Raw genomic sequence first — 26,151 nt, forward strand, 5'->3', positions numbered from 1 at the left:
AGTTCTTCTTTCCCTTAGTCAGCTTATCCTGAACTTTAAAATTCGCAAATAAAGTGGGGACTAGCTCACCCATGTGTTTAAAAAATGAGATGCAGGATGTCTGATTCATGCTGCATCATCCTCTTCTGAAGACTGTGATGTTAATCTCTGAGTTTAGCTATATTTCAGGCTAAACTCCACCACTGAAAATTTCTTACGAAGGTTAATGGCCTTTATTTTGACACATTTTCTCTGTGTGGAATGGTCAACTGAAATTCTAACAGTGAACTGTGGAGAGGGGTGAGTCAGAACTTATCTGCAATCATTTTTTATTAAATAAGTGCCCATCCTGTTCAGCACACTTAGTCCAATGGTCCAAAAGCTTCTGTAAGCCCTCAGAAGAAAATATTTTGGATTAAGTGACAAGCCACACAAGTACCACCCCTTTCACTTCTTGGTTAATGTTGAAATTGCAGCCTCTCGAAGTGTCTTTGAGTGGACCGAATAAGTCACAGTTAGAAGGGGCAAGATCAGGACTATACAGAGGATGCTTCAACACCTCAGTGTACAGTTGGCGAAGGCTTTCAACGATGTGGGTGGCAGTGTGCAGATGGCCATTATCTTGCAATGTGGAGCCACCTTTTGACAAGAGTCCTTGGTGTTTGGCTTGAGTTGCTGGTTTTAAAGTATTTCACTGTAACAGATAATGTTTACTGTTGCACTCTTCTTGGTAGTGTTCCAAAATTGGACCTTGTGCATTCTAAAAGTTTTAACATCACTCTTCCAGCTGATGGCTGAGTTCTGAACTTCCTATTGACTGGCGATGTAAAATGTTTCCACTCCATACTCTGCCTTTTGCTTTCTGGAGCATAATGGTAGATCCATGTCTTGTCCCCAGTGATGTGCTTCTCATGAGTGTTAACTACATTATGACAGTAATTTGGAGGCCTATCACACAGTTGCACTTGTGTTCTCCTGAGTTGTTTCCAAATCCATATCACACAAACTTTATGAAACCCAAGCTGGTCTTATGTGATTCCATGAGTAGAGCCACAACTGACATATAGATGATGTGCCATGTTATCAAAAATCACCAGTCAATTACCCAGAATCATGGCAGATTATTCAAAGTTTTCTTCTGTAGTTGATATGGGTAGATGTCCTGATTGTTTATTAGATGAAGTGTCATGTTATCAATATTCATCTGTCAATTGCCCAGAATCATGGCAGACTTTTCCAAAGTTTTCCTGTGTAGTGGATGTGGGGAGATATCCTGATCGTTCACTGGTGACACCTGTGTGACGATTTTTGAACATGGTCATCCATTCATACACACTTCATTGCAGTAAAGCACTGTTTCCACATTGTGCTGAAAGTCTGAGATGGATTTCTGCCCCTGGTAAACTTTCAACCCACAAAAATCATATCACTACACACTGCTCTTCTTTGGTGCATACAGAAAATGGTATGGTCATGTTAACACTCCTACAATAATATTACAACTTCAATCTTCAAAATTACCACTTTAAACAGAAAGGTACAGATATATGGTACTGGAAAATTAAAATCTGTCTAGCTATCTACATGCTGCATATTTAAATTTTTCATTTGTTACCATGAATATTAAGTGCAGCATTAATCAGTTAAACAGTTACACCTAAAATATATTTGAATCACAGTAACAGGCAAAAATTCTTTATTTTTTTATCTTCAGAGGTATAAAAAGCAACATGATGACTACATTTATCACTCAAATATTATATGCTTGCTTGCTTGCTTGCTTTCCTAACATCTGTTCAAATGTTTTATGACAACAGAATATCAGCTGGTCATAAAAAAAACAGTACAAGTAAAAGCAACAGAATACAGATCCTAAACCATCCCAAATTTGCATGTTGTAGCATACATGTAACAAAGCAACCATTATAATGTGTCTTTCTTATTACTTTCTTCAAGTTGGGATAGATAGAAACTTAAAAAATATATATATAAAAACATACACCTTTGATATAACTTCCACTCTTTCTTTAGTAGAGATACACACACTTACAAGATTTAATACAAACTGCATTATAGTAATTTTGACTGCATGATATACCAATTCAACGCGTATCTCTCAATGTGCATTCATTGCTTCTTTATTATGTTCAATTTGATTTCCATCAACTTCTACTTATTTCATACCTTTTGTTATACAATAGAGGTGTTGTACAAAGCATCAAAACCTATAACTCAGATTCTTGATTACAAATCTGAAAGAGCCAAGGCTTCCATTTAGATGTTTATAATTTTTGTTCTTTCTTCCAAGTTTTGTTACAAAAAAAAAATAAAATTAACTGTACACATGGGCACACATAATAATGGCAAATGTCCAGTCATTTCAATTCTTCGACTTCAAAGAGCATATAAATTTTACCTCAAGCTGCAAGACACCAGCAGTAAATTCCCATTAAAAAAGTTCATGTTATGATCACAAATAAAGTAACGCTTACAAATTCTGACCATGTACTGTGAACAATACTAGACAATTCATTCTTTGTTCATTTCTCAATGTCACAATTATTGTTTATAGGTGCTGATGAGAGTAATTAATGCTTACATGCACTAATTAACAATTCTGTGAAAAGTGCTCCAATATTAAAAGCCTCATCCCATTCTGAGGCATTCAGCACAAGTATGATCACATATCTTTCACTTCACATGCACACAAACACTCTGTCAGATGCTCATACATACATAATAGGGCACGCACACTTGCCCGCACCTGCACCCGCGCACACGCACACACACACACACACACACATTACAAGAGTTTGTGTATTATAAAAAATCTAGCATAATCTTTTAATTCTAAACTGCATCTATATTGTGGCCCTACAATATATGATATAAATGGAATCTCAATAATATATGTGATATAATAATTATATAAAAATCACTCTCTTTGGAAAACAGATAGAATAAAAGACATAGTAAAACAACAGAAGTCAGAACATTTAATAGAACACTGGCTTTCTGCAATCATAAATGAGGGAAAAGTACTGGAATTATATGTTCTTATTTGTTGCTCTTCTGGGCTACAGTTCTATCCACTGTACTCTCTTTACCTTAATGAGTAAATTTCTTTTTATATTAAGCTACAAATACCAGAATAAAGGGAAAAGATGGGAAATAGTGTATCATACAATGAAACCTGGTTAGCACATTCAGTGTGAATAGCTAGTACTGGTCACTTTATGCATGAACAGCATGTAAGGAATGAACTTGTGCTTTTTCATAAGATTCCTGTTCTGATGCAAGGCAGGTGGTGATAGAAAACACAAAATGAAGTGCTATGCAAATGCATCCATCCTATCATAAACTCCATACTTGAGCAGGTAAGATAGAAATATAAATTACACTTGATACTTTCAAAATTAAATTTATTAAACTCTGTACCGTGTAATCTTCAGCACTATGACAGTGGTACAAGATCAAAAACTACCTGTCAGACTGACTTAAAAATAAATAAATTACACAAAACCACATTACTGTTGAGAATATTTATAATCATTACGGACTTGAAGTAAGGCAAAACTTGCAATATATAAGAGCCATAATAAATTTAAGTACTGAAATACTTTAGCAATAAGTGAAACATGTATCAGTTCAGTAATAATACAAAGAGTACACTCTTCAAATATGAAATATCCAGTATATGCTCCTTCTAGTTTGGATTTCAAATACACAGGATGGAAGATAATGGATTAACCAAGTCACTAACATTCTACCTGCACAGGTACGTGTCTTCACACAAGTGCCTCCACTGCATAGGACCTTTCATGAAATTTAACCATCACTCAGTACATTACAAAATTCTATAAGATTTAAAAGTTTCTGATTATAGTATATTAATATGATTGCAGACTTTTAGGACATTACCCGGTCTTTTTTTATTTTTTAAATAAGAAAGGAGGAGGTGCATAATGTCCTAAAAGTCAGTAATTGTCTGAAAATCTTTTCTTTTTCCAGAAGGTTTATCCCCATGTTTACTAAAGCTACCCAAGTTAGATGAATCCAGTTCACACCCTATTTCTTTCTAATATTATCCTCACATCTATGCCTAGGTTTCCTTGCTGTACTTTCCAAACAGATTTTCTGACTGAAACTTTGTATTTCTCATTTCTCCATGTGTGCTACATGTCCTATCAATTTCATCCTCCTTGAATCAATCAATCTAACAAATGAAACATGAAAATTACAATTACAATTACTTACTTATGCAGCTGAGCCCTTCTTGAGAAGCCAAATCTGCAGCTAGTCAAGAATTTCCCAGCATTTTATGGAACCTGAAGGTTCATTACCATGTTCACAAGAGCCCTCCACTGGTCCCTACCCTGAGCCAGATCAATCCAATCCATACCATCCCATCTCTTTAAGATCCATTTTATTATTGTTCACCCATGTATGCCTTGGTCTTCCCAGTGGTCTCCTTCCTTCTGGCTATCCCACCAATATCCTACATGCATTATTTTCCTCCCACATTCGTGCTACATGCCCTGCCCACCCCATCCTCCTTCACTTACAATACAGAACAAAAAGAACAGTGTGGTTTGTTAAGTAAAACTTATAAACTGGTTCCATTCTTCTCCTTCAAAGTAATTATACATGCTAATTGTAATGAATGTTACAAGAATACTCATACGATATAAAATCACGATTTTAGAAGAATTATATAGTACAAAATTAGTAAATGTGCATGTCAAGGCCACAAACGCTGCAAGGATATTTTTGACAGTTCAAATATAAATGAACTTTTTCTTCTCCCACCATAGTTTCAGTTTTATAAAGTCTCCAGTCTCTTCTTTCTTCCCAGAATCCTTTCTTTTGAAATTTTTTCCAGCTTTCCTCTTTTCACAATGTCCTACAGCACTTGGAAAAACCATATTGTTTAGGGTCATCATGTCTTTCTTTGGAATTTTAATTCAAAATGACCCTCTCAGTATCTTTGCTTTATAAATTCTTTTTATCAAGCCAAACCACTGTAATCATTTCTCTTTTAACTCTATTAATATTCTAAACTCCAATTCCTTCCCTAATAATGTACATACATTTCACATTGTAAAGTGACCCAGTACCAATGCTGTGGCTGGGGGCAACATCAAGTAGGGGACTGCCTGTTGGGGTGATATACAGTACCACCACAGAAGATCACAAAGCCCAGCAAGTCTCAGAAGAGTTAGCTGATGTAACTTGCAACATGAACTAGTCATTATGGAATAGATTCTATGTGGAAAGTTAACAGAAAGTCTGTCGAGTGTAACAATTTGTAGGTCACTTCTTTGTCACTTCTGCCTTACATGTTTCGGTTTGACACAACCATCATCAGAGGCACTTACTACAATTATGAAAATACTGTCGTTGTTTATGATGTTCACAGTTATGTTTGTTGTGTGGATGCTGCTACAATATGTTGACGTGTAAAAGCACAACACTTGCTAGGATAGTTACGCTGTGTGTTGTGTACACAACACACAGCGCATAGGAAACATCTAACCATAAGCCATACAACCTCAAGCTGACATCTCCCATCTTCGGGATGAATTAACAAGGAGGAGCCTAGCATTTTACATCAAATGTTTTAAAATATTTTAACATTAGCGTTTTAACTTAAAAACAGTTTTCGCTGGAAAGTGTGAATTTGATAGTGTACTCAACTATCCTAGCAAGTGTTGTGCTTTTACACGTCAACATATTGTAGCAGCGTCCACACAACAAACATAACTGTGAACATCATAAACGACAGTATTTTCATAATTGTAGTAAGTGCCTCTGATGATGGTTGTGTCAAACCGAAACATGTAAGGCAGAAGTGACAAAGAAGTCACCTACAAATTGTTACACTCGACGGACTTTCTATTAACTTTGTGATTGATAGTGTAACGGACCAAAATGAAACAATTCAAAATTCTATGTGGAATTTATACTTTTTCTCAATTCCCCTTAACCTCCATTTAAGCCATTATTTATTTCATACCAGTTAAAAAACACACTGTATTTCAGACAGCATCTTCAAGTTACTCGTGCGTGTGTGTGTGTGTATATAGTCCTGCATTATATTGAAACCCCCATTTATGGTTTTCACTGGGGGGGCAGTGGACCTGTACAGTAAATTGAGGAAACTCCTTTGGTGGAAATTTAAGAGTGAGATTATTGACTTGAGACCACCCAAATTTAATGTTAAATGAAGAAGTCTTAAATCAAGGAACATTAAATGGAAGGGGGGGGGCGGGGTCCCCACTGAAGAGGCATGCTGAATGACAAAATTACCTCTTACTAAACAGAGTGTAACACTAATTTTGCATTCTGAGATTCAACCTCTCCTCTGTTTTACACACCAACTCTTTGGCCGTGACTAATAGTCCGTAACAATAATATACAGTATTTTAATGGGCTTATATTTCATGTACCTTACAATTTTTCATTTTTATATACATAATGTATAAAGTTGAAAAAAATGCATAACTTACATTCATCTTTCTAATATAGTGTCTCTAATGTGAAATGTGTACTCTTGTAGAAATGAGGCATCACTGTGAATGGTTTACCCGTACAGCTCTAGTAGCTACTGGTTACACACATAAAGTAAAAGTAGAAGTACAGTAAAGGGCTGTGGATGCCCACAGGGTTGCGAGATGTTGAGGTTACCACATTTTCTAGACAATCAGCTCATAGATGGCGGCAAGGTTGTCAGCCCTACGCACCGGCCGCCCTTTACTCCCAAGAATATTCCTAGTACTCAGTCCTGTTAGTGACTGAGTTGATCCCAGGGCCATAGTGTGGCTGGAAGGATTGGTTACACACACAGACAATGGATTTACTAGAAGTTTTGTAACAGCTAATAATCCTGGCAGATGGAGGTTCCTTCATTAGTCCCATCTTCTTTCATAAACAAGAACAGAATCTCCTTCAATATCACAATTGATATTACATTGTGAATATTAGCAACATGCTTATTATTAATAATTAATTAAGTTAAAAAAGATGATTTATGGTGTCCTCGTATATTCCTTCAAATGACTGTAAGTGGATATGAGCCTATACAAAGACCAATTCAAGAAAACGAAAGGCATTCAGTGTCTGTAACAAATATTATCATGTGTTAAGTGACTACAGACAGGGCTGGATTTATTGCACACTTTACAATTTGGAATCAGAAGTAACTATAACGCTGCACAAACCATTAAAACCCACACAAATTTCCTAATCTTGTTATAGCCTCCACTAGTGGTCACCTGTCTGTTCTGCCCACCGCTTCCTAGTCCAGGCCAAGGGCCTTCTTTCTCAAACTGACTCAAAATGGCAGCTGCTCCTCATTATGTAGCTGTGATACAGACCACACATAAAACATCTCTTCCCACAATTCCTTTACTGTTGCACTGCCTTTGTCACCGTGGAAACGAGCTGTCACATGACATTTGCAAGGCCATTCCCTAACAACCACCACCTCTACTGGTCCCCAATTCTGGCTTTCAGCAGACATACCACAATATATACTCTGGCATAGGTTGATACACATATGGGAATTCATAATGAATGAGCACTGCTACCAGGACTTACACTGAACATAATGGTGACAATCTATAGTGAAACAGAAGGCATGTGTTCAAGATATTCCTTTTTCGGAGAACAAGAAATTTATCTGTCTCCCTTAGCAGAGCTACAGATACCACCACTGCCCATATGGGCTACCACTTTGAGTCTGCTGATGGTAGCAATGACACTTGGCTTAATTTGCCATGAAGCTGAATGTTACATTACTATGATCTATGATTTAAATAAATCACTACATAAAAATTAATTATGCTAGAGACATGAATCTTCCACTGTGTCAGTTCAGAGCTTCTAGTTATAATTCCTTTCCTTAGAGGCTTCTACCAAATAGAATTCCAATGCTGCACTCTCTCTCAGATAGCTCAGAAATTATGTTTCAATCTGCTGCTAGTTTATCATACTGTACATGATGTTTATATGACTCTCTTTCATACATGTCAGAGATCAAACCACTGTGGCTCTAAACTAAACACAGGCATAGCGTGCATGTCTGATGCAGAGAAGTTTTGGTATTCAATTGACTTCCTAGTGCAGTCCAAACAAAATGGATAAAACCAGACCAAGTAACAGTTCATGATCAGATTCCATACCAGGAATTAAACCCAAATTTATACATAATGTCAAAAAGTTACCATACAGAATTTTTAATCTATTTTTCTGACAATGGGATATTTTGAGAAATTACATCAGAAAACAAGAGACATTGTAAAAATCAAATAACCATAACAAAACAGCAAAACCTTTCAAAACCGAAGTCCACATATCCTCAGAGGCCACAAGCAAGCATGCATAAAATAAAAATATTTCTTGCAATAGTTATTCAAACGAGTTTGGCAAGGAAACCATCTCTGCATGACTACAGGACCAATTTCATGCATAAACTATTCAACAAAAGGTGGGAAGTCTCGAGATCAATTCCTGGCAATCCTTACAATGTTAAATACAAATAATGTGACCTATATTCTGAGAAGTCAGACAATGTCCCTTTGCACGAAGTGGAACCTATTTCAAATTCAATTATTGAGATTTTGGAAATTATCCATTACCCATTTTTTATTTAAAAACGTCTCTGAGACTGGACTCTGTCTCCAGCTTCAGGTAAAGATTACTCAGTAGGGATGATGGATAATGTCCAAAAACTTTATAATTGTATTAATATAACACTATCACAAACTTTTAGATCTTATGTGATGTGCAAGATGCTTACTTACTAAGCACAGGCCATGATGACAGAAAAGCTGAAACATCAAAACTGAGAGGAGCCCACAAAAGGCCAAAACCAAATATAGCCATGGTTTACACTAAATATATAACTGGTTGATAAATCTAACCAAATGCTACCTTATTGCTAAATAAAAATCCATGAAGTAGTGGAAAAATTGTTCTTCCACCTCTTTAATTTTGCACTTGTGAATGCTCATATTTTGTAGTGCAAAATATGCACAAAAAGGGTCAGATTCTGCAAGTTAATGGAAAAATGGCATAAGGGATGGATGCAGCACTGACAGAACCACCATATTCTGCATATAGAGGTCCTATAATGGAAATAAAAGAAAAAGGAAAATGCCAGTGTAGATGTAAGGTCTGTGCAGAGAGACAGAAATGCCACACAGGTAAGTGTACCCAGAAGTAGTTCACCATCTACTGCTGAAATTACAATGGAGGTCTCTGTCCCAGGGAATGTTGTGAGATTTATTACACTAAAGTGAATTACTGGAAATAACACTTCATAGCAAAACTTGTTACAACACTTGGTATATAAAATTCTAAAACTTTCATTCAATTGTTGAACAGGTAAATAATTGGTGCTTACCACTAAGAATTGTGAAAACTTGTACAAATCTGCAGCAACAAAACTGTCATGAATAAATTTAGTAGCAGTATCTAATGCTCAGGCACTTGGAGGAATTCCATCGCCTTCTAATATCCGAATATATTTCCACAGTATTATTCTCTCGCAAATAAATGTAAGTACCAATATTTGTTTGCACAAAGGTGTGCACAAATAAGTGGGAAACCTTCACATTTCTATAATAGAAACTAACTAGGAACAGAGTTACTAATTTGTTTTTGAAACCTTTAAAACAAGTGGAACAGGGTAAAGTGGCTCTGGGCCTGAAGCATTAACCAGACTCACATGTGTAATGATGAAGTGACTAGTCTTCACCTGAAACAGAGGTGCTATAACTAGCAGATATGTTGGAATTTTATCGCTTTACAAATGCAGAGATTGGATCAAAAGATGACATAAGACACTGTGTGAAGACAGCAAGAGTGTAAACCTGGAAACAGTAAAAAGTAGAAAATGGGCAGCTACTGGAAGAATTATGTGAATATGAACCATTAGATGAACACAGATGAAAGAGAGCTCTTTTATAAACACCCAGCAAAACACTATCTGTGAGAAAGCCTGTTTATATGGTGGCAAAATAACGAAGGATAGAATTACAGATCTCCTAGTCTGCAAAGCTAATCTACATGTAGGAAGCGAAGTGACATGACAGAAAATCTGTGCTGTGACGGATTCTGGTCAAACTGGATTATGAAACATTTCCTTATTTTACTCCATACACAACTTGGTGTTCCAAAATCTTCCATTACATTAAAACAGGACACTGTTAGATCCTATTTCAATGTTGCCTGTTAAACACAATTTAAATTTTATATGCTTTCATGCATAAATATGCGAATGCCATCATCATTGTTATATGTATTTAAGAATTATACACTGGAGTCTATACATACATTAATTTTATTTAATGACCATGCAATGAAAATATGTGGGCACCACTACTTGGAAAATCACACCCAAGGAAACAAAACTCTGAAACTATCCTTTATTTCTGATTTTAAAATATATTAACTCAATCCAGGAAGATGCACTCTAAACCAAGACCAAATTACATGATACAAATTTTCTTTTACTATTAAATTTAAATATCACCATCAACCTTCAAATTAACAAATGTTTAGTGTAAACTCCGTATGACATGTTAAAAAAATGCATGTTTTACGGTCATTGCAAAGTACAAAAGTTGCTAACAAAACTTCATTGTATGAAAATAATATTGTAGGATTTCAGTCATTCTTTCAGTCATGTTTGTACATCACACTATTGACACAATCAGCTTTGAAATCCAACAACATCCCAAATATACAAAATACATGGTAATAATAAAAGTATATAAATGTTCTTTGTTACCAGAATTAATTCTTCATAAGCTTGTATACAGTCTTTCTGAATTGCACCAATATTAAAAAAAAAAAGTTAAACATTCACCCATGCACACACTTACACAGACTCCTCTTTCGGTTCAGTCCTAATTTCTACTGCTCTGCTTCATTTCCTCTGTATATTTTTCTCTTTGTAACCATGTGAGTTCAACTTTAGATACTTTGTGATAATTTTAAATAGTTTCAGTCCTCATATTGTGCCCTCTTTACATTAATAAACCCTCCTGCTCAAATTTAAGAGTTGACATTATTAAAGCAATCAACACACCATACACCAGGCATAAATATTACGTGTAATCTTAAAAAAAAAACTGGTCAAAACCACAGCTATCAAGTGCATATTTTCTTGAATTTCTTTCCTTTTAACACTACATCTTCAAAATTTATTAACTTTTTACTAAATATGATCCATCTTGAGGGCCAAGGAATCAAAAAACATTTCACCATATCTACTCCTCAGCAACGGTAATATGTAATCATGAAGGTTAAACTGGATTCTGAGCTCACACAAAATGTTCCAGTTGATTCACTGGTAATAGCTTGTGCAGATCTGAATATGTCATGTGCATTTCTTCAATAAAAGGGGGAGTAACGCTTATGGTTATTTATAGGTTAGTTATTGATGTTACTATACAGTTACTGTAATATAAGTTACAACAAAAAGAAATATATATCATATATAGTTTTCTTTAAATTGCTGCACTTTTGAGCTGAATTACTATAGTTCTTAAAGTCCTCACTTTGGAAGCCATCACTGCTGCCAACTCTTCCAACTTTATTCATGGAAATCTGTTACCAAACAGAATAAAATCACACACATCCTCATCATAACCACCACTTGAAAAATCTAACTGTGGAACTTAATACAGACACTTACAAATATTGCAACAGAAATGTGTGGAACATTTTAAAACAGAAAATAGGGACAACCCTCAGAAATTTAAATTAAGGAGTACTGAGTTTTTCTGAATAATTTCTATAGAATTACCCAATTCCAATATTCATAAGTACCAAAATGTATCTTCAGAGTATATATGCCATCATCTCTTCACAAAAGATGTTGAAGAAACAACTAATGCTTGCTCAGTCAAGTATTCCTCTCCTCACTCATACATATACACACAAAACTGTGCCTGGTAGAGTTGGCAACTTAGAGACTGACATGAAAACAGAATCACAGATGTAAATTGCATTATTATATAAAATTACACATGAAATTGAAAGACATGAAACGACCCTAATATCAGATCTCTCATAAGGATTCAAAAATTCTGACTGGGTCTATAATCTATCAGTTTTGTGACTATAACATGGCCCAAAGCAAAAACTGGAAAATGCCTGGTTCTTTCTGAATAGAAATTAAACACACCATGTCACTTTAACAAAACAAACTGAAAACAATTCTCATACTACAGGAATAAGTTCATTTTTTCTTTACAACCATTTTACTTTCAGTTCTATACATATTTCTTTATCATGCTAACTGGCCTATGAAAATCACATATTATAAAATACAAATTTATGAATTTAAGGACACCATTTCTGAATATTTCAGTCATTAAAGATTAGGGGGTGGGAGTTACAAAAGAGACTTCAGCTCACTGTTACCAATGAAAGCGGTAACAACATGGATGTAGAAAAAACTAACCATTCTTCACCAGTTCCTGCAGAAAGAACTGTCTACTCTGATGTAATACGCAGACACGGGCCACTTAAAAAGTCTTTGAAAGTTGTTCACCAATCACTTCTTTTACTTCTAGGAAATGTCATATGTCAGATTAATGTTTCTAACACATTAATGCCAGTATGAAAATCTGTCACTTGCTTTTGTCATGTAATATATGAATACATTCACTAAAGCATTGATATATGGTATTCATAACATACAATCACCACTTACGTAGCCACTGGAAGCATCAAGTATGGTGATTTTAATGTCCTTCCACCTACATGCTTTCTTTATTTGTCTAAACACTCCTGAAATTTAGTACATAACGTGACAAATATTCTGAGTAAATATAAACATAAGTATCCTACATGTTCGATTTTCAACTTCCAGAATTTGGAATTCTCATGCAAGTTTAATATTATGATGTATAACACAGTAATTCCTCATTCAGGATGGGTCTGGTTAACATGGATTTCATTATACACAATTTTATACACTCTTTTTATACAATAGAGTTATGTTTAGATTATCATCAGGTTAGTACGTGTTGATCTGCAGATGTATGCACAGCCAAGATCACAACGTACTCACATCTACAATCATGTCTCTCAATGATGCTGTGGTTATTGCAGTAAGAGCATCTGTGTCAGATAGTGTAACATGCCCTTCACAAACTTGGAATAACTTTCCTTCTTTTATGATGGACTGCATTGTTCTAAAAATATGGCTTTACATCATAACTGTAGTGATGCTACTGAAAGAAAGGTTATAAAAATAATGACTATAACAAAAAATCAATAGAATATGGTGAAATTACATAATCTGTTTCAAGGAATTTCTGTATCAATGAACCTTCCATCAAAACTATTAAATGAAGTCAAGCAGCTATTAGGACTAATGCTGAAGATTATAAAATTTACTTATAAAAGACATGATCCATAATGCAGAAAGTTAAGAAAGCACTTTCTTTGTGGTAAAATAGGTACTTTATTCATACCGTATTACACTAATTCCTACGTTTTGTATATGTACAATAGGTATAAATAAAAGTGATTTATTTAGTATATATACTACACTTGTTTATTCTGAAACTTGAGCTTTTGTATATGTACGTTTCAGAGGCTAATCTGATTCCCCTTAATCTGTTTCTTCCTCAAGAATAAGCCCCTGGAGAACAGCTTCTTGACAGCCATAGTATAAGAGAAGAGCATAACCCCCTTATTAAGCAAGGGACAACTGTAGTCCCAATACATAACATGAAGGTAACAAACCCAAAACAGATACTTTCTTAAATATAACACTGAAAAAGTCTGTTTAAAGCTTTCTTTTAACAAAAATACAAATATCCTCAGAGTGCTAAATTTTCTTAAATGAAACAGAACAATACTCCAAATAATGTGTAGTACATAAATCAGTTCTTCTAACAGTATCTCTGAGGTGCCTACATATGGCCACCATAGGTTTAAAGATGTTTCCCTGAAGAACACAGTGTTGTTACATAAGCTTGCACAATCTCACTATTATGCAAGGAAAGCTGTTCTGGCTTTCTGTGACTGCTAAATGACTTAGCTCCCTTGAGGCAATGCATTAAGATGGAATGAAATTTATGTTAGGAAATGTACAACAGGGACTCAGCAACTATGGCTGCACTACCATGAAGGAACAATCACCATAATTTAGCTTCCAGTCCTCAACAGCATTTCATATTTCATGGCACCAATAGCAGAGTACTCTTGCTATAACTTGACTGGCTAACCGATTCTAAAGTTTTACTTGGCTCAGTTCGGCTTCCAACAGTCCCCATGGTGATGTGGTATGTTCAAGTTGAGGCAATCACCAGTTGGCCATTCCCGGCTTGTTTAATGTCATGAAGTAAATCTGACAAGATGAACCACCTTTTGCAGAGGAGAAAAACACCTGTAAGCAGCATGAAATATCATGAGACCCAAACCTAAATATCTAAATGACAAAACATTGATCAACATAATCTGTTTATGCTTTCCCATACATGTGCATAATGGGGTCTGGCTTTAGGGAGGAACAAAAATTCAAAATAAACTGCTCACGAATATATTTGGACTTATGAGGAATATTTATGAAAAATAATGTTATTACTTGTGCCCAAAGAATTTTAGACACAATTCTCTACCACAGACATAACTTTTATATCCACTTCATTAACAGCCCATAGTCATTCAATTATCAGTAGGATCAAGCAAGAATTATGTTTTCAGTTCGAGATGGAAATGTGTGAAAATTTCAACAATTGAGATGAGAATAAGACCGTCCTCTAACAGTCTAACAGACTACATATCTGCATCAAAACAGCTCTTTCCCCGGGGGGTAAAGCGGCAGGGGCGTGAAGCTGACCACTCACCTCAAACTAGTACCAAGGTAAAAAAAATTGGATCTATGCACCCAATACCACATACACCTTCATGGTGTAGTGTTTAATTATTTAAGAACACAGACAACTTTACCTTTTACATGTTATACATGAACTTTATTGTGTTAAGTTTCCTTCTTGAAATCACTAGCCTTCATTTTCCTTCACCAGTTCCACTCTGTTCACCATTCCTATCATATGTCTCAGCTTCAGCGTCTTCATAATTACCATCTCCAGTCCCACATTCACTGCTCACACCACTTCAGCAGACATACATCACTTCTGGCAAGATCTGTTGCCATGATCTTGATCCACTGGCACAGTGGTTTTACATAAATGGACTTTCCCTCTGTTCCTGGAGTTCAGAACATAGTCCCCTACCAAAATACACTGGCAATTTATCAACAATGTCTCAAAGTGTGACGGCAACTTTTTTTTCAAAGTGAAGACCTCTGCCATAGAGAAACCCTGTTTCCCATGCTTCAGTTGTACACACTACCTTGGGCTGGACTCAATCTGAAGCCTCTCGCTGGATAACAAAGTTGCACAGAACTAACATACCATTCTGCCTTCGAATCCACACAAATGACAATTTCCATGTAGAACTTGCAAATTCTGGTTTCTGTTGTTCCCACTGTCAGATGTTTGCTTCAGGAGATGCACTATTTTCTCACTGCTTCATAGTCATTTGTAAGATTTGAGGCTTTCACGGCGGTGACTATGAAGAAAGCAGTCTTCTGGGATTTGGCACCGTGTATATGTGGTGTTAATCGACGTTTCGGAGGAACGTATCGCCCCCATCTTCAGGGTTGAAGAAACCCTGAAGATGGGGGCGATACGTTCTTCCGAAACGTCGGTTAACACCACATATACACGGTGCCAAATCCCAGAAGACTGCTTTCTTCATAGTCATTTGTTTGTCCTGAATCTTTAATCAACTTAGTTCCAAAGTATGAACCTTAACTGCAGCACCCGATACTTTTTGACACGTTACTCTCTTTAACACTAATGCTTCTTTCCTTGACAAGTTCTACACCTTTTACACTCAGTCACACATGCGTTACCATAAAATCACATGATATTGTAAATCTGTGAACTGCTGCTTCTGTTTTGTAAATCTGGTGGTACTTCAGCTAACCTCACAGCAGCTTGTAGCTTCTGACCTTAAAGTAAATTTATCTCTCTTACTTGCTATTCTTACTAGTATGTCTGCTCTAAAATAAAACATTCCTTGCATTTGCTATCTATGTATTTCTAGAAACAGCGGATCTTTTTGTGTTCTCATCCGCAAAACTGTAGGGTGAGACTGAGTACACGTGGTACTGCAGCCACTACTGGCCTATTGTACCAGCCCCAGATGATAGATGATGGTAATGATGGAGCAATTGGTGGAATGAAGATTTGCAGGGGGAAACCAAAGTACTTGGAGAAAACCTGCCCCAGTGCCACTTTGTCCACCACAAATCCTACATGACATGACCCAGGCTGGAACCCAGGCCGCCACGGTGGGAAGCCAGTGACTAACCGCTTGAGCTATGGCATGGTCCTTTCAAGGACTTACTGTAGATGACTGCCTTTAGCAGCAGACAGAGGGAGCCTACACAGAATAACACCTGTACAGTGCTGAAAACAAGAAGTAGCCGCTGCAGCATTATAGACATAGGGCGAGTAACCCTGAGAATTTTAAATTTTAAAATTTAGAAGAAAAAAATTTTAAAGGAATTTTTAAAATTGGAACTGAAGATTTAAAAGTGCCAGTTCATGAAAGTCAAAATTGACGTGTGTAGGTAACAAAGATAATGTACGAATCAGACAAACATCAGCAAAGCAGATTCTATTAACAATGACAAAGGGAACAACTGGGAAGACCTGTGTTTTAAATTTTAAACTAAGTGCGGTGTAACAGCTACGTGAGTGTATACACCTGATGTTGGCCGTTTACGGCCAAAACATGTAGTGTAAAAAAAAGCAAGACGAAAGACCTACAATAAATTGTTGCACTTAGGACGGAGTTTATATCATATATTTTGCAGTTAGGTAAACAAAATCACATATTCATTCTGCCACTTGCTGGAGACTAATGTCACCTTCATCTAAGGGAAAAAATGTTCCTCCGTCTGTTCCACAATTATGAAGTTATCTCTCTTATGTTTTTGAAGGACATAATCTATATACAGATGCTCAAGACATTTAATGTGGGAAAGCACACAAATGCAATAAAATTACCTTATCATTTCTTTCACAGAGGAATTTTAGCCTTTGGGCTTTTTTATGCATGAATACTCCATCCAGGTGACCTGTCTCAACACTGCGGATTTCAATGGCCTTGTTACCCCAACCCATGATTTGACCCGTTCCAATGTATGCAACTGATGTTGGCATCTCTCCCCACTGCAGGACAATGTTCTTTGATACCTGAAATCAGAGTGAAAACAATACTAGCACTGACTCCTTCATGTAGTCTGTTATTAAATATCTGCATAGAATCACTCCAAACCTCAGCTCACTATTTTTTTTTCAATGTCTCTTCCAGCCCATTCAGGGCCCAGGGCTCTTATTCAGTGCCAAAATCATTTTTCGCAGACAGTAGGGCTATTTGGACGAAATATCAGCTCGTCGCAAGGCCTCTACCTAAACACAGGACAACACAAAACACAGAATAAACACATTCACACACCAAACATCCATGCCTTTAATAGTTCACCCTTCACCCCAAATTAATGACAGATAACCAGCCCCTGGAATCTGAAACTCCTACCCCCTATCCTCATAAGATCGGGGGGGGGGGCGAAANTAGCATAGTTGGTTGAGGCACTATGCTACAAGCTGGATGGTCATGGGTTCAATTCCCGATGAGGCCATGGGATTTTTTCAATTGACCTCATCCTTCCAGCAGCATTACAGCACTGGAGTCGACTCAGCCTCTAAAACAAATGGGTTCCAGGAATTTTCCTGGGGGTAAAGGGCTGCCAGCATGTAAGGCTGACAGCTTCACTGCCATACATGAGCTGACTGTCTAGAAAAGGTGGGAGCCTCAACATCTCATAACCCTTTGGGTCTCCACAGCCTGTTATAGAGATAGCTTTACATTTTTTTATCCTCATGAGATAAAAGGTCAATGTCATGAAAATGTTTTATTAGTTTAGCCAATGAAACTTTCTGAAGTGTTTAGTTATACAGAATCCAACTGGAGATTTACTGGAACTGGTGAACAGGAATGAGTTTATCCCAGTATTTGCTTCTGAAGATGAGGATTAAAAAGTCACAATCACTGGGCTCCAGACCTAGAAACAAACCTGGGGCTTCTAAAATAAGAAACCCCAGGTTTAACAATCACTCAACCAGACACTCAGTTCTTATAAAATCGAGTAATCAACCTTTAGACACAACAAAAATCATTGACCATCAGTTAAAATAGCCATTACAATTCCTGTCAGTGAATGTGTTGAACAGGAAACATATTCATTTTCAGGCCAAATCAATTCCTGAAATAATCTGCAGTGAGTCTGTACTGACCTTGCCATATGTATTAACATAGACACCTTCATTATCATAACAGAGCAGAAGTTGCATCCCATTTGAGTTCGGGAGTGGCACAATGCAATGAGGTGAGATTGGTCCTTGTGTCTGTAAAGAACAGGAAAAACAGATATAGTGATGTGCTCTTACAGTGTTCCCACTTGTACAATTCTCGTACAAAGTGAGGATGCCTGGTAGTCAAACTTGAGATGCTGGATTTCTTAGCCAATATATGTGGATTCTCCACACCATACCCTCACCATGGTTTGGAATCCATGTTAAGCTGTCTATTTTGTCATCCATAATTTTTATCCTACCACTGGTAAGAAACAGAATCTTGCTTACTATATGCTCATTTCCCAGACATGTGTACCTTCACCATTTCCAGGAAGGTAGATACTGCCAAAGGACCATCTTTTGGAGGGGGGGGGGGTTTCTGTACAATGACTTCCTGCTTATGTTTCTTATCTCCAGAATTCAAGAACCTCTGGTCTCTGTATCATTTTTCCACCTTCTTTTTTTTCTTTAGTGAGCAAAAAAGTGATACAAGGCCTCATTAAAAAGTTCACTGACTGGTTTCACTGTACCAGTTACTCAATGTTATATGAAAGTTATGACATTGGACCAATATGAGACTGGTGTCCAAAAATTCATCTAATTTGTTTTTGGCGTTGAATCTTCCATAATCTGTGGGGGGGGAGGGAAAGGGAGGTGGGTTGGTTCTGAATATCACCACAAAAAAGTATTAGGTAGGCCTGAATGATGCAGCTAGAAAGATTGTGCAGAACCAATGTTTATTCTTCAAACTCTACATGGAGGTGGGAAGACAGCCAAGAAAAACATGAAATGGTAAAAACTGAATACCAACATGAGGATGAAGTTTTCATGCTTTGGAAAAATGTGATAAATGTGCTCCTCTCAAAGACATCTGAAATGCTGTGAAAGAAAATGGTGATTCTATCCTGAAGACTCAATAGCTTGCTTATATCACCAAAGTAAAGAGGACAGACAAGAGCGAGCTGGAAAGTTGCAGCTGGAATTGGCAAATGTGAAATGATTTTAACCAGAGCTATGGGAAGAATCTCAGAAAATTCTTCCCTCAGGCCACAAGAATGTCACAATAATCATAACTCTTGAACATGCAAATCTTGGGCTGTCAAATATTACAATGGTTTTCCATCCACAATATTCAGTAGATCTGGCACTAAGAGGTCTTTTTTATGTTCCCCAAACTGAAGAGAAATCCAGAAACTGGACCACTAGAGGTGCTTTAGCAACTGGCAGGATAGCCAGAAGCACTCAAAGCAATAAGTGGGCATTTCCTATGGAATGAGATAAATTGGACTGCTATGACTTTCAGTTTCCCTCCAAAAAAAAAGTGCACCTGGAACTGTGTGATGAACAGGGACAGGATTTTAATGCAAATGCATATTTCTTTCTTGCAACCAGAAAGTATGCTCATTTGGAAATATGCATGAATTATTTCATTTCTTAAATTTTGGACATGGTTTGATGGTGCATATAAATGCACATTTTGCCTGTTTTATGAATAAGCATCATATTTTCGAAGATCTCTATTTATACTGCATATTTACCTTCTAAATGTTTATCACCTATTTTTTAATTTTATGTTCAAATTTTCAATCATGGTCGTGTGTATACAATTTTTCTTTTCCATATTAGAATATGTTGCCTATTTGACTCAACATTTCATCATGATTCATGTTTCTGATGCAATACCCAGGACAGGACTTCCCCGATCCCTCTCCTCGTAACTTGCCTCATCCGCGTACCATCAAAGTGGCCGCGAAGAGATTAGTCGGAAGCGTTCGCAGGTAGCCGCTATCAGCGTAATACTATTCAACCAATAAGGGACTGTTATTGGAGGCTTCTCCAATAACAGTCAATATTATCACTTTTACTTTTTATCGAAGGCTACATCTGTAATAACAAAGTGTTTAAGCTTTATCTCTCACAGGCTTAATGTCTGTAGCTGAATTCTGCACATATAATTGGACCTTGCTCTAACAATCTTACTGGGAAGCAGGATTAAAATAAGACAGCTTTTGAGCAATGCTTCTATTTACATCATACTGTCTTTCTTCTTCTTTGCCATATTTCCCTGTATATTTAAAATGGACAATTATCAGAAGCCCACAGCACTAGTTAAATAAAAATTCAGTGGCATGAGAACACTTACATGTTTTGGTATATAAATGTCATAGACAGATGCAGAATCAAGGTCTACAGCATGAAAACCATCCGCAGAACCATAGATCACCTTTAGTCTTGTACCCTCCTCCACTGTGAGGTCTACCAATAGGGGCCGATGTATCAGGTCACCAAATGACTGCAACAAATTTTTCACATAACACATCCACAGGAAAGTAACATATGGCTGAAGAAAATTGCATGATAAAGAGCTTCACAATTTGCACTATTAAAAATTACGAGGGTGATCAAATTGGGGATTATGTGAATATCAAGAAATTAAATGAGGTAAAAAAGAAGTATCGTGTTAAATTCCCAAATAGGTTTGCAGCTTTGGAAAACTTAGATTCTGAGGGGGATATTTCTAGAGCTTTGGAAACTATCAGAGGGAATATGAAAATTTCAGCCAAAGACAGTATAGGTTATTATGAATTGAAGATGCATAAGCCATGGCTTGACAAAGGATGTTCAAAATTCTTAGATCAAAGGAAACAAGCCAAACTGCAGAGGTTACAGGATCAAAGCAAAATAAATGGGGATAATCTGAACAATATAAGATGTGAAACCAGCAGGCATTTCAGGAATAAACAGAGGGAATATCTGAAAGACAAAATTGAAGAATTTGCAATGAACAATTAGAACAAGATCATTATAGAGACCTGTACAGACGAATAAATGACTTTAAGAGGGGTTACTAACCTAGAAGTAACTTACTGATGAATGACAATGGTCATCTGCTTGCAGATTCCCACAACATTTTTGATAGGTGGGAGAACTACCTCTCTCAGTTACTGAATGTACATACAATGAATAATGTCAGGCAGATAGAAATACATACAGCTGAGCTGTTAGTACATGAGCTTAGCTCTTTTCAGGGTGAAGTTGCTAGTGCAAAGTTGAAAATATATAAATGGCCAGGCAGTAATCAAATTCTGGCAGAAATGAGTCAAGCAGGAGGTGAAATATTAAGCTAATTAATTCTGTTTGGAATAAGGAAAAATTTCCTGATCAGTGGAAGAAGTCTATTATTGTACAGTTTGCAAGAAGGGTGATAAAACTGACTGTAGAGCTTCTCAAGAAGAGCTCAGCTACATAAAATTACTTAATTAGTTATTTATTTGCTGATTCATTAACATCCAGAAAGTAGGTTGGAAGCATTCTATAGTTGAGTACAGTTCCAGCAGAATTGTACAATTGCTCTTCATTGATCATCTTACGTAAAATCTCACAAAACTCTTTGTATACATTTTCCTTCTGGTGGACATATAATAAAAAATAATAATGTAACTGTATTAAGGAGGCAAGTGAAAGACAGCAGTAACACATTCCTGAAAAAGCCTTTAGAAATGTGTTTCATTACCTTAGCCTGGATGCAGTATTTTCAACCTGCTAAACCAATTCCAACACTGAAGGGCTTTTCTTTAGCTCTAGCAGAAAAGGATCAGAGTCTCCTTAGTAAATCAATGATCATGTGCAAGGTCATATTACCCTCTCAGAGTGACTGACCAGACACAGTCATTTGAACAAAATTGTTTAGAGAGAAAAACATTGCAGTAAAATTTGAAACAAAGCTGTTTACAAAGAAAATAAATGGAATCCTTCTGGGAGACATGACTACACCCACAATATTAATATACTGAGGCATGTCATAGTGAAGTTTTACTTTATTGTTTGGATTTGACATTCTATACAATAGAGTTATATTATTGCCATGAGTTAATTTTGATGGACAGTAGAATTATAAAGTGTGTGAACACTTGGGTTTCAAATTTTCTTACCTTGAAAGCCATGAACTTGTGATAAGGTTTTGGTGCCCAGGCATAGATCTCAATGCTGTCTTTGAGAGCAATAACAAGAAACTTTATACGTTCATACTTGACAATCTTGAAGTGAACAGCACCTTGAAGATCTCCAACATTAATCCATCCATTTCGACGTTCTACTTGCTGGAAATGGGCATAAAACCAACAGACCAATCAGACGTATGATGTAAACAACACAAGTAACATAGCAGTTGTAACACAACAGTATGTTATCTCTGTTTATTTATTGCTTTCCTCCTTCTGTATGGATAGGCAATGAAGAGGGGAAGGGGCTTATAATATTATAATGTGTGTGTCCCACATGCCTGAACTGTGTAAACATTTTGATGGATGTAGTACCTGAGAGAGTAGGAAGATTACATACAATCTTCTGGCTTGTAACACCATGTAGTTTTGTAGATAAGTTCCTCAAAAAGATGGGCATCTCTCTACAAAACTACTGTCACCAAAAAAGAATACCAGCATTAGAAAAAAATATCACTCAAAACTGCTAAACATATTGATATGATTCAAGTTTTAAAATGTGGTGAAAGAATGCAAGTTTTGGATATGATCAGTTCATGGAGGGTAGCGAGTGACACTGAGATGCCTTTGTCAACTGGACAATTGACATAACTTGTGTGTAAGGCTGGCCATCAGATTTTCTGAGCCCTGCTAGTTTTACCTCCCAGTGCGAATCAGTGCCAGACAAGATGTGGACCATGCAACAGAAGGCTGAGTTTATTGTATGGTATGCAGAAGTGAAATTGGTTCATGCTTCAGCTGAAGCTTGTAGGCATAAAGGTGTAAATGCTTGTGAGTAATGTTTTGAATCATAGTTTCTTGAATCCCTAATTCTAAACTCCAATGAGCGATTGACTTCTTAGGGCTCCTTACACAGGACTGTCTAATGCGCTCCACATTATCTTCTGATGTTCCTTGCCAACCTGAGGATTTCTGTTTTGCAACACTTTCTGTTTCTGTGAACTGTTTTAACCAACGTTTCAGAGCCTTATTATCTGATGGTGTTTCTCCTAGATGTAGCCTTCATCATTTATGTTGCACTGTTACAACAGATTTCAATTCTACATACCATAAGACAAACTCAGCCTTCTGTTGCACGGTCCACATCTCACAGGCGGCCTTCTGCACAAGTTGTATCAATTGGTCAACCAACAAAAGCATCTCAACACCATTTGCTACCCACCATCAACTCAGCATACCCAAAACTTACATTGTTTTGCCGCATTTTAAAACTTGATAACAGTTTTTGAGTGATAGGTTTTCATAATCCCGGCATTCTTTTTCGATGATCCTCTAAAATGGTATGAGATTTAAACATCTTCATGTTACAACTCTGCAGAACTCTTGAAATAAGCCATAAATATTACTTAATTTACTCTAGGCCAACCTCCTTACTGGGGTCTCATATAATTTCTGTGTTCCTGATTCCAGAGTTTACAGGGTGAAGATTCATTAAAAAGAAAAATGGAACATGAGCACAAGTAGCGATACAAATTTACTTTCTCACTTGACAATTTCACTTTAATTATACAAGTGAAACTTCATTTAATGGGTCTTCAAAATAAGACATTTCACATAAAATAATGTATCATGTGATAAAGAGTCACCACGGCATGGCACATTCTCAGGTTACGGATGGAGGAGATGGCCATCAGATATGGAGGGCTGTTGAGTATATAATGAATAAGCAGTCATAAACAGCTGACAAGGGGTGGCCCTAGAGCTTGGGAGTTGGATGTGGGGCTAACAATTCACTGTAAAAAATAAGCTTCTTACAAAAGATCACAAGAAGCCTTGGACCTGGACCAATTCTTTGGATAAATGACCTAAACAAAAGACTATGGAAATGAAATTTGGTGCTTGGAATGCCAGAAGTACGTATAGGGCAGGTTCACTCAGGGCAATGGCTGAAGAAATCTTAAAACATATGTAAGATTTAGTGGAAGTACAGAAGGTCAGATGGGATGGAGGTGGCACTGAATCAGCAAGCAAATATACATTTTTCTAAGGAAAGGAGACTGAGAATCATGAATCAGGCACAGGTTTTTTCATACATAAGAGAATCATATCAGCTGTTAAGAGGGTAGAGTTTGCCAGCGATAGGAAGTCATACATAATGCTAAGAGGTTGCTGGTGTGACATCATCATTCCAAATGGTCATAGCCCACCAGTGCCAAAGTAGGTTGGGAAGACATTTTCAAATCAACAACTGGGAATGTGAGTTTACACAAAATTAGTAATGATAATGGAGTTAGAGTAGTAAATTTTGCTACTTCCAAAAATCTTATTGCCAAAAGTACAATGTTCCCACACTGTAACATTCATAAATTTACTTGGACAGCTCCTGATGGAAAGAAGCACAATCAAACTGATCATATTTTGATGGACAGGAGACAACATTCAAATATACTTGATGTCTGAGCATTCAGGGGAGCAAATAGCTATACTGTTGTGGTGGCAGAAGGCAGGGAGAGACTGGCAGTGAGTAAACAAACAATGCACAAAGTTCATATGGAGAGGTTCAATCTCTAGAAATTAAACAAAGTAGAGGGTAAAGAGCACTATCAGACTGAAATCTCAAATAAGTTTGCAGTTTTGGAAAACTTATTAGACACTGAGATGGATATTAATAGGGCTTGGAAAACTTAAGAGAGAATATCAAAAGTTCAGCCAAAGAGAGTCTAGGTTCACAGAATTACTGGGTTTTTGGACTTTTTCCATCATCCGGCATTCCAGAAAATAGAAAACACAATGTTTCAGAAAATGTATCTCTTTCCATCCTCAGGTAAGGGGGGGAAGACACCTACTCAGTTGGGCCCCTTAGAAAGAGCTAATCTGAACTCAGTGAGAAAACTGCGTAATGAGATGCTTCATAATTTGCACTCTTTATAATGATCAAGTCAAAGAGGATGAGATGGGCAGGGAATGTAGCACGAATGGGGGACAGCAGTGCATACAGGATATTGGTGGGACAGCCAGAAGGAAAGACACCACTAAGAAGACGGAGACGCAGGTGGGTGGACAATATTAAAATGGATCATAGAGAGACAGGATGGGATGGTATGGATTGGATTGATCTAGCTCAGGATAGGGACCAGTGCAGGGCCCTTATGAACATGGCAATGAACCTTCGGGTTCCATAAATACTGGGAAGTTCTCGAGTAGTTAAACAACTGGCAGCTTCTCAAGAAGGGCCCAGCTTGAAGCTGTCTACTTTCAAATGGCGCTATATGTAGCTTTTTGGTTGCTCTCAACGCTACTGTGCTTGAAACAGGTGCCTGTTATGCTGTGTCACACATTTACAAGGCAGATGTTCTAAGTTGTCTACAATTTCATCAAGTTTTTCTTCAGTTGGCACAGTATTCTGTCTAGTGTACTTCTTGACAAAGAAAGATTTGAACAAGCTTTCTTAACCAATCTGAAAAGTGTCGATAAAGGTGGAACCCAAATACCAGGATACTTACAGCAAAACCTTTTTATAAGCTTTATATAATCTTACAACAAAAGAAACACAAAGGGAACTTATACACATTACAGTGATCATTTGCAGCTGCAGTCGGAGCAATAAGACAAATACTAACAGAGGTACTGTATAGTAATTCTAGCTGACAGCCTACATTCTGACTTGTTTAACATTAAAAACACATTCAATTATTGTCCATATGTTCTTCTCAGCAGCAAGATCTGGCTTTTTGGGAAAGACTCATTTGTAACTGTAGGTCATGCAATACTGA

General features: G+C 36.8%; 1 protein-coding gene across 8 annotated transcripts in view; it reads right to left on the reverse strand.

The window, feature by feature from the left end:
• Positions 1-7,090: 7,090 nt before the first annotated feature.
• LOC111866791 (serine/threonine-protein kinase mig-15) overlaps positions 7,091-26,151 on the reverse strand; it is a 154,006-nt gene continuing 134,945 nt past the window's right edge. For all 8 annotated transcript variants that reach the window (XM_023856055.2, XM_023856058.2, XM_023856054.2 and 5 more), the window contains 5 exons: positions 22,370-22,537; positions 20,581-20,730; positions 18,378-18,488; positions 17,088-17,276; positions 7,091-14,392 (listed from right to left, as the gene is read on the reverse strand). In XM_023856055.2, coding sequence (XP_023711823.1) covers positions 14,309-14,392; positions 17,088-17,276; positions 18,378-18,488; positions 20,581-20,730; positions 22,370-22,537 — 702 coding nt within the window. In that variant the 3' untranslated portion in view covers positions 7,091-14,308. The remainder of the gene's footprint in view (positions 14,393-17,087; positions 17,277-18,377; positions 18,489-20,580; positions 20,731-22,369; positions 22,538-26,151) is intronic.

This window comes from Cryptotermes secundus, unplaced genomic scaffold, assembly GCF_002891405.2.
Source record: "Cryptotermes secundus unplaced genomic scaffold, Csec_1.0 scaffold384, whole genome shotgun sequence".
Taxonomy (NCBI): Eukaryota; Metazoa; Arthropoda; class Insecta; order Blattodea; family Kalotermitidae; genus Cryptotermes; species Cryptotermes secundus.